The 8,598-nt window shown below is 45.1% G+C and overlaps 2 protein-coding genes across 2 annotated transcripts; both read right to left on the reverse strand.

Moving 5' to 3' along the window:
- Positions 1-381: 381 nt before the first annotated feature.
- On the reverse strand, positions 382-1,815 carry LOC109758797 (uncharacterized). Its single transcript, XM_020317665.4, has 2 exons — positions 1,714-1,815; positions 382-1,153 (listed from the first exon to the last, which is right to left on the reverse strand). The coding sequence occupies exons 1-2, from the start codon at positions 1,804-1,806 to the stop codon at positions 782-784; spliced, it is 465 nt and encodes a 154-aa protein (XP_020173254.1). The 5' UTR covers positions 1,807-1,815; the 3' UTR covers positions 382-781.
- A 4,705-nt stretch (positions 1,816-6,520) lies between these two features.
- Positions 6,521-7,471, reverse strand: LOC109758798 (membrane protein PM19L). The gene has a single exon (XM_020317666.4). It carries the CDS (start codon positions 7,363-7,365, stop codon positions 6,838-6,840), a length of 528 nt encoding a protein of 175 aa, XP_020173255.1. The 5' UTR covers positions 7,366-7,471; the 3' UTR covers positions 6,521-6,837.
- Positions 7,472-8,598: the final 1,127 nt, after the last annotated feature.

Genomic DNA, 8,598 nt, shown 5'->3' on the forward strand with positions numbered 1-8,598 from the left:
CATCTAGGGTGCCTCGGCGTCGACGGCATCCACGATAACCTAATTTGATCATCTAGGGTGCCTCGGCGTCGACGGCATCCAAGATAACCTAATTTGATCATCTAGGGTGCCTCGGCGTCGACGGCATCCAAGATAACCTAATTTGATCATCTAGGGTGCCTCGGCGTCGACGGCATCCAAGATAACCTAATTTGATCATCTAGGGTGCCTCGACGTCGACAGTATCCAACATATCCTCATTCCATCATTTAGGGTGCCATAGTTAACATCAATGAATAGCTAACATCATACTTAACAACTCTAGTCACTAACATAATTAACATCATACTTAACAACTCTAGTCACTAACATAGTTAACATCATGACACCATAGTTAACATCATACTTAACAACTCTAGTTAACAACATAGTTAACATCATGACACCATAGTTAACAACATAGTTAACATCATGACACCATAGTTCAAAGCTTACAAGACATAGTTCAAGGCTACACCCTACTTCAAATACTGCAAACTGCCACTAGTTCACACATTACAAGCCATAGTTCAATGCTTGAAACTTAAGATAATGACCCACATGGTCAGATTACAAATCACTCTTCATCGCAAATATCCTTGATGTCCTTCAGCTTTCTCTTGTTCTTGTCACTAGCTTTGACAAGATCAGCAATGTGAAACTCCAAATTCCTCCTCTCAGTGCTCAACTTTTCCTTCTCCTTCAAATGAGCAAACTTCAGATTCCTAATCACATTACCTTGGGCAACCTGAATGCTCTTCAACTAGTCAACCTTTTGCTTCAGTTCTTTGTTCTCAGCATCCATTGCACCCAGCTGTTCCTTCAAAGCTGAAATATTGTTGTCCAAAGGAGGAGTGATCTCCTCATGTTCACCTTGTTGGACTTCATTTTCCTTGGGAATATTGTCCTGGGTATCAAGTAGGTTGTTCACATCCTCAACAAGCTTCTCATAAGTCTCCTGTAGCTTGTTCTTCTGTGATGTGAGATTGTGGACAAGTGATGAATGTTCCAGACATGCCATCCTATTAGCACGCTGGCAATCCTCATACAAAAGCCATAGTTTGTGAAGAGCATTCTGCAGATGCTCTGGCCACTCCTCATCTACCCAATGAACAACACCACAACTGCTTGCTTCCTGCAAAACAACAAGTACAAATGCATTTACTTCCTTTTTCACTTCACTTCTATTCAGTCCAATTCAAAACAACTATAGTATACTGCACATGCACAATTCAGCTCAATTCTGAATTTATATCTGAATTTTTTATAGCATACTACACTGAATTTACTTCATTTATACCTTAACTTTTAACAGCACAATACAATTCAGTTTAATTCATTTACTTCATTTATATCTATGAACAATGCACTATGATACTTTTTAACAACACAATTTACTTCACTCAGTCACTATGGATACCTTAATTTTATATCTTTGTACTTAATTTTTAATAGCACAATTTAATTCATTTACTTCATTTATATCACTGTGGTGTTGTTCATTTATATGTATGAACAATTCATTTACTTCACTCAGTCACTATGGTATGGTACATGACAGTACCTTTAACTAAACTACTAGGTGAACAGTGAATATGAACAATGAACAGTGAACATGAACAATGAATAGTGCATATGAACAATTTATAGTTTCTTCACAAAATGAGCAAACTACAGATTTTTGCTAGCACTCACATCAAGTCCACAGGCAATGAACCTCCTCCCAGTGCTAATCCCTTCGAAGCAAACATGCCTCTTCGCCGGCTGGCCATGCTCACACATCACCATCACCTCATCATCAACACTAGAGTAGTTCGGGTCCTCGATTGTAGCCGGGATCTACATCAACAAAAGAAACGCACAAAATCCATCTCACGGGTTCAAATCGAGCAGGAAAAACAAAATCCCCAAACCGAAACCCTTGCTCAAAGAACCCTAGCTACGAGTACACATCACTGACCTTGATAGGGGAGCCGCCTGAAGAGTACTCGTAGCCTGATTCCTCGCTGTCGTCGCTCCACGAAACCATGGCGGACGGCGGCCAGCTGGCTTCTCACCGACGGCGACCAGAGCCAGAGAGAGGAGGCAGAGGAGAGGGGAGAGAGAGAGAGAGAGGGCGCGGGGCATCTGTCTGGCGAGCACCGACAGGACCGACCGGCACGGCGTCTTGACCGTTTTGTTCCTAACGGCGCCGTTTGCCTGTCCGCACGCCACATCAGCGTTTTCGGGGCCCACCTGTCGGAAAAGAGATCAAACGAGGCTAAACGGCTGTTCAGTGCTTTTTGCAACGGGTTAAGAGATTTTACGGTGTTTTTTGCAATAGATTAATGACTTGGTAGTTTCCTGCAAACCTAGCCACAAATGTGGTGGTTTCTTGCAATTGACTCTCTGCTTCTTCTTCTGTATGTGAAAGGGAGAGACGGCCCATTTAATTAGTGTCTCGGATCCCTTCCATGGACCGAAGAAAGATTGGAGGAGCAGACCTGAGAAGCCACGGGAGCGATGGCGGGCAGCGACGGCGTCGGGAGGGACAGAGCGCCCTCGTCGCGGCTGCCGGTCGCCGGCGGGTGGTGCTGCTCCGTGCGGCCATGCTTGCTTCCTCCTCCTCCTCCTCCCCCCCCTCCTCCTCGCGGCATCGCGCTCCTTGTCGGCCCGCGGGACCAGGTCACGGGAGATCTAGGGTTCAGAAGCTCAACGGAGCGGCGGCTGCGTCGTTCTCAGCTCAGCTGTGTCCCTGGATGGTCTTTGCATTTGGAAATTCTGCATAAAAAATAAGAAAATTATCGTACATGATGTTTATATTATTTTTTAAACACAATACAAATGCAGATGCTCACATACAGTCACTCTTATAAACACCTGCACACACGCTATCTCTATAAGCACCTCCAAAATACCGAGCCGACCTAACATCTTAAGATTAACAAAGTCATCACAAGCGTGAAATAAATCCAGTAAAATGCGACTTGAACCTTACTGGGATGGTCCACCACAAGGAATCTAACCATCTACGCTCAATCCAGGTGATGTTTATATTTGAAAATAAAGTATAAGACCCATCTTTTTACTCTCCGAGTATATATTTTCACATTCAATGTACCTCACATACATATCTATCAGACCTCTTATCATTTTTAATATATTCTATTAATTATTCCAAGATAGCTCAATACATGTGGTATGGCAACATATTCACCAAGAGACCTTCATTAATGAAATCTACATTTTTACATAAAAAAGTAGTATGTGCGCAAATAATATAAATACATGAACTTACATCGAATTTTAGTGTGAAACTCATTTTAGGATATGTAGTACTTCCTCTGGCCAGAAATAACTGTCGCTTAAACGGATGTATTTAGCACTGAAATACGTCTATATGCACCCATTTGAGCGAAAGTTATTTCCGGATGGAGGAAGTAATTATTAATGAAGTATATGAGGTGTAACATCTACTATGGTATTCCGTACGTTCGGAAATACTTGCTGTGGTTTTTTTAGTATATGATCAAGTGATAGTGTGTACATCCACAAGCTCAGAATCATTTTTTGCCAATAAAATAGTATTTTGCCAAAATAATTACATACTGGGCAAAAATGGGTTAACGAATTGAGAGGGGGGATCCGGCTTGCCAGCTCCCTCCCCATGCTCCCATCCGTGCTCCCACTTCATCCTACTGCTGTCTTTTTTCCTTTTTCCTTTCTAATCTAATCATCTCCCCCCTGATTTTAAGGGGGTGGGGCCGGGCCTTATTTTGTTCCAATCAAATCAAGCCACGTACGCGGGAGCACGGATGGGCACACGCGCGGAGAGCAGGCAAGTCTCGTCCTAGAGGGGGAAGAGAGACACATCATGGGAAGACAATTTTGCAACGTCGCTCCGGTCTCGTTCATAATTGGATGACCCTTCCTTAAAAAACAAATCATTCGAATAAATCTTCTGTCTGATTCTCAAAATCGAAAAAGGAAAAGAATAGCTTGGCTATTTTCAGAACAACAAAATAATCTCCTGAAAGTGTGAATATGGCAAACTAAATAATGATAATCAACCTTTTTTTACTTGACTATGATCAATTTTACATCGCTGTCAAACATTGATCGATTTTACATGTCACCGTATCATCTAGCGTCTCACACCTTCAGCAACGCAGACTCAACATGTTATTGCCCTCTCAAACAAAAAGTTATTGCCTAACCAAAAAATACAGCAGCCAACCCTTTGGTAGGAATGCCACTATGGAGCAAAAGTAGTGGAAAAAAAAACGCAGACAATTCAAGAAGAAGTGAAGAACTATGTACATATGCATGGATTCTGCACATAACACCTGAAAGCAAAGCTCCATTGCTATCAAGACCCCAGATCGCATAAGCAAACAATTTTACAGAGAGATTGAACCCTGTGATGAAGTGCAAGATCACATTGACAGCAACCTCAAAAGCTTCTACCAGCGCTCGAAATAACGTTTCTAGCACGGAACTTATCTGGTCTGAAGAAACATTTCTTGTTGTCCTCAAACAAGCTAGGTACCCACTATTTGAACTGATGACAGGCGCACGGTAATGGGAGATACAGATGCAGGTGATATAGATTAGAGCCAGCAGAGCAAGAATACTCCCCGCAGTAGTGCATTGACAGGGATAGGGTTGATACAGAGGAGGCAGAGTAAGGCATAGATTCACCGGCCTTTGTAGACTGAAGATGGAGCCCGCAGCGCGCGCCTCCTTCGATTCTATGGTTGCCACCGGCCGCCGTCACGCTGTAGGGAAGAGACAGAGACATGGACACAGCGCCCATCACCGATTCGATCCAGCAGGGGCAGTTTGGTCATATTATGGAGAGATTTAATGTTATTTAAAAAAGGGAGAGATTTAATGTTAATTAAAGAAGGGAGAGATTTAATGTAGGGTAACACTAAAATAAAGTGAGAGTTTTTTGGCTGGAGCACTCCATGGATCCTGGTTTCTGGAAAATTCGAAAGTGAGACCTTTTAGTTTCAAAATTTCGAAAAAATACTACACACATTCGAAAGTGATCGATACTATACATTCCTGTAAATTTTCATCATGAAATATCTTTTCGTGTGGATCATGGGCTTTTGTAATGAGTAGTCCATTTGCTTGAAATACTCACCGAGTAAAAAGATGAGTCAACTTGTAGAGTAAGGTAGAATACTCTGCAGCAGGAATTTTCAGTGTGTCCGGTCTGAGTACCTATTAGCAAAAAGAAAAAATCGGATTGAACATTAAAAAAAAATTACAGACCCTGATTTTATTTTATTTTATTGCTAAGAGCTACTAAGATATCCAAAGAGACATGCTGAAAAATAGCACAGACCTCATGCACTCAAACATCTTCCATGCAAAAAAAATAGATTTTTTTTTAAATCTAGTATTTTTTTTTATTTTACTGTTCAGGAGCAGAAGCAGATGAGCTTGCTCCTGCTACCTAGGCTTTAGTCTCCTAAAGAAGGCGTCAAAAGATTGACCTCCATCATTGGTGTTGAACCACATCCCAATCGATGTGATCTCAAGCCCCACCTCCGACACCTGTTGTATCCGTCGCTACAATGATTATTAGGGAAGAGGAATACGAGAGGTTCTTCCTCCAGATCGGTAGGAAGAGGAGGAAGACGAGCTCTTGACGTTGCTATCGAGCATCGCAGTGGAGCACCGCCATACATAGCATAGTGCGAGACATCGGCATCGCATCACACTACGCCAGACTCTGCTTAGGACAAGCCTAACCCTAGACTATGGAAGAATCGAATCCCACGAAATTAGCCGGAGACATCTTCACATGCCCTTCGTCGAGGCTAGACGCGTCACTTGAACGTGGGTTAGCCAAGGAAAACCTATTTCATCTTCGAGGAGTGGACCCTCTCGGCAAGGGCCAGAGCGCTGCGTGACGCCAAACGGAAGTTAGAGGAACGCTAAGCTGAGCTGGCGGCGGCTGCGTGAAAGCACGTCTTGCTTAAATGCGGGGCCCTAATCATTGAAGGTGATTGCTGTGCCATACAAGGTCTCAAGGTGTGTGGTGAAAAAATGTTTAAAAAAATTACTAGGTGGAATGTATTTCCAGCATATAATTTAAACAAAACAAATTGCAGTGGTACATTCATTTGGTGAGATACTGTAGTAGAGTGGCTCTTTCTAAGGCAGGCGTATGACTTCTTTGAATTTTTTTGCTTTTCTGAAGCACCGGCAATCGGCATCTGCTTTTTAGGCAGCACGACCGCGATTGGCTTGGCCTCATGTGTCCGCTTTTTAGGCAGCACAACCCCGATTGGCTATAGCGCGTCAGCGTCGACTATCGTCTTTGTAATGCTAGCATATGTATCTTCCAAATTATAAGTGAACATATCAAGCTTGAAAACAAGCTAGCTACTACTAGCTCCATTCGAAGATGTTTTTGGACATTTCAATATGCACTACATATGGACTGATTTTTTTTATTTTTTTTTGCGAGATACATATGGACTGAAATGATTTGAAACGGAGGGAGTAGATACTAGATGGAAATTAAACAGGGCCAGAAGTACATGTACGTACAGTCTTTCCAAAGACAAACGGCAGCACATGCACAGGAAGTACTGTGTCAAAAAAAAAAAGATACTAGATGGAAATTAAACAGGACCAGAACTAGTACATGTACCTACAGTCCATGAAAAAACAACGGCAGCACATGCACAGACACTATGTATGCATACATGCTAGCTACATCACTCACACAACACACACACGCACGCATACATTGATACATACATACATCTTGTTCATTTGCCCATCAAGAAATTAAGCAAAGTAAAAGCTCAAAGACGGTCAGACCCTGGCGGCGGGGGCGCCGGTGCCCATGCCCTTGTGATGGTGGTCGCCGTACTGGTGCTCCGCGCCGTACCCGTCGCCGAACTGGTTGCCGAAGAGCCCGGCGTGGAGCGCCATGACGTAGAGCAGCTGGGTGAAGGCGAGTATGATGATGAAGGCCTCGAGCACCCGGAGCCGCCAGCCGCGGTGCCCGCCGACGTGGATCTCCTTGCACGCGAGCCCGAAGGCGAGCGCCGTGATGGCCCAGGCCACGAGCGCGGAGGAGGCGCTGGTGGCGAGGCTGTCCCCGCGCCAGGTCCTGACGTGGTGCACGCCGGCGAGCTTGGAGGCGGCGCCCACCACGCCGGCGAGGATGGCGAAGACGAGGAAGTAGAAGGTGGCGCCGTTGCCGGCCACGCCGGCGTAGTTGGTGGTGCCGTTGATGAAGTGGTTGAGGTTCCAGCTGGCGAGGCCGATGACGACGATGTACATCACCAGGTTCAGCACCAGCAGCGGCGCCACCATGCTCCGGCTCACGCCCGCCATTGATTCGATGCTTTCCTTCTTCGATCGAACTTGCACGTGCCGTACGTCTTTTGGATGGACGGAAGAATTGGGTGATGGAAGCTAGCTTAGCTGTGGGTGATTTGATCTGGAGTGTAGTGGGATAAAATATATAGGGAGTGAGGAGCGGGACAGGTGTGATTCGGGGCTCACAGGTGGTGGACGCGTGGCGGGAGACGCGCGTGGGCTTTACACCAAGCTGCTTCCAGTAGCCGTTGGCGAGAGACACCGGGTCGATGGTTCCAGCGCTTCTCGTACGTACTCAGATCCCGGCCGTACGTGGCGAGCTGACGGTCAGTCACGGATGGGTTACAGTGCGTGCGTTCGTGCCTGCGCTATCGAATCAGCTCACGGTTGCTTCAGTCCGAAGTTCGGTGTTCACTCCACTTTGCTAAAAAAAAAACAGAGCTTAATTCGGGGGTTTATGATGCGTAAACAATTTCTAGAGGCAGGCAAAATGTTGAAACATAGGGTGGGAAAAATCTCTAAGCGCCCGTGTATGTGTCATGACGAGGGATATGGTGCGCAGTTTAATCTCAACCTCCTAGTAGAGAGAATTTTTTTCAAGAACACCTCGAGAGGGGCAGGGGTTCATGCATTTCATTAAGAAGAAGAGAGTTGGTCCAGTCTATAAGAAAAACCGGACCTGAAAACCTAACATTCTCGGCTAATCAAGGGAAGCCGAAATAAAACCCAATAAGAAAGAAAAAAAGAAAACGGAAAAAAGAAGCACTAGAACTTGTGATAGGGACAAGACAAATGCAGCATCAAAGAACATTGTGGGAGCCAGACACCAACGCGCTAGGCCCAAAGCAGTTTGGCGAGGCTCAAGTGCAACCAAACTGACCGCCACTCGCTGAATGAAAACTGTAGAGAAGAAATTAGAGCTTCTTATAAAGGATTCTCTTTCACATGCTATTGGAGCTTGATAAGAGAAATGATTCCCGCAAGCTCCTCTGCCGCCCGCTTCACAATGATGTGGACACGGGAATGAGCCGAGACAAGCTCACACATGTGTGCTTAACAGACGCTCTATGAATCCGAGACGGGAGAGAGGCGATTAGATTTTTGGGGACTATCTCCTACGCGAATGCTCGCCTTCGTTCGTCTACATCCACAACGTCGTCTACGTCCTTCCGTCATCATCATGTCCACCGAAGCCGAGAGACTCACTGTCGGGAAGGCTGCTGCTGATAAGAAGGCGACCGAGGAGGC

Source organism: Aegilops tauschii, chromosome 1 (genome assembly GCF_002575655.3).
Source record: "Aegilops tauschii subsp. strangulata cultivar AL8/78 chromosome 1, Aet v6.0, whole genome shotgun sequence".
Lineage (NCBI taxonomy): Eukaryota > Viridiplantae > Streptophyta > Magnoliopsida > Poales > Poaceae > Aegilops > Aegilops tauschii.

What these genes read in the sequence shown, in the direction of transcription:
- LOC109758797 (XM_020317665.4), bottom strand. Translation starts at nt 1,806, where the DNA reads ATGGTGATGTGTGAGCATGGCCAGCCGGCGAAGAGGCATGTTTGCTTC. An exon ending in TCATTGCCTGTGGACTTGAT is followed by an intron (nt 1,154 to 1,713) that starts GTGAGTGCTAGC and finishes GTTGTTTTGCAG; the next exon opens with GAAGCAAGCAGTTGTGGTGT.
- LOC109758798 (XM_020317666.4), bottom strand. Translation starts at nt 7,365, where the DNA reads ATGGCGGGCGTGAGCCGGAGCATGGTGGCGCCGCTGCTGGTGCTGAAC.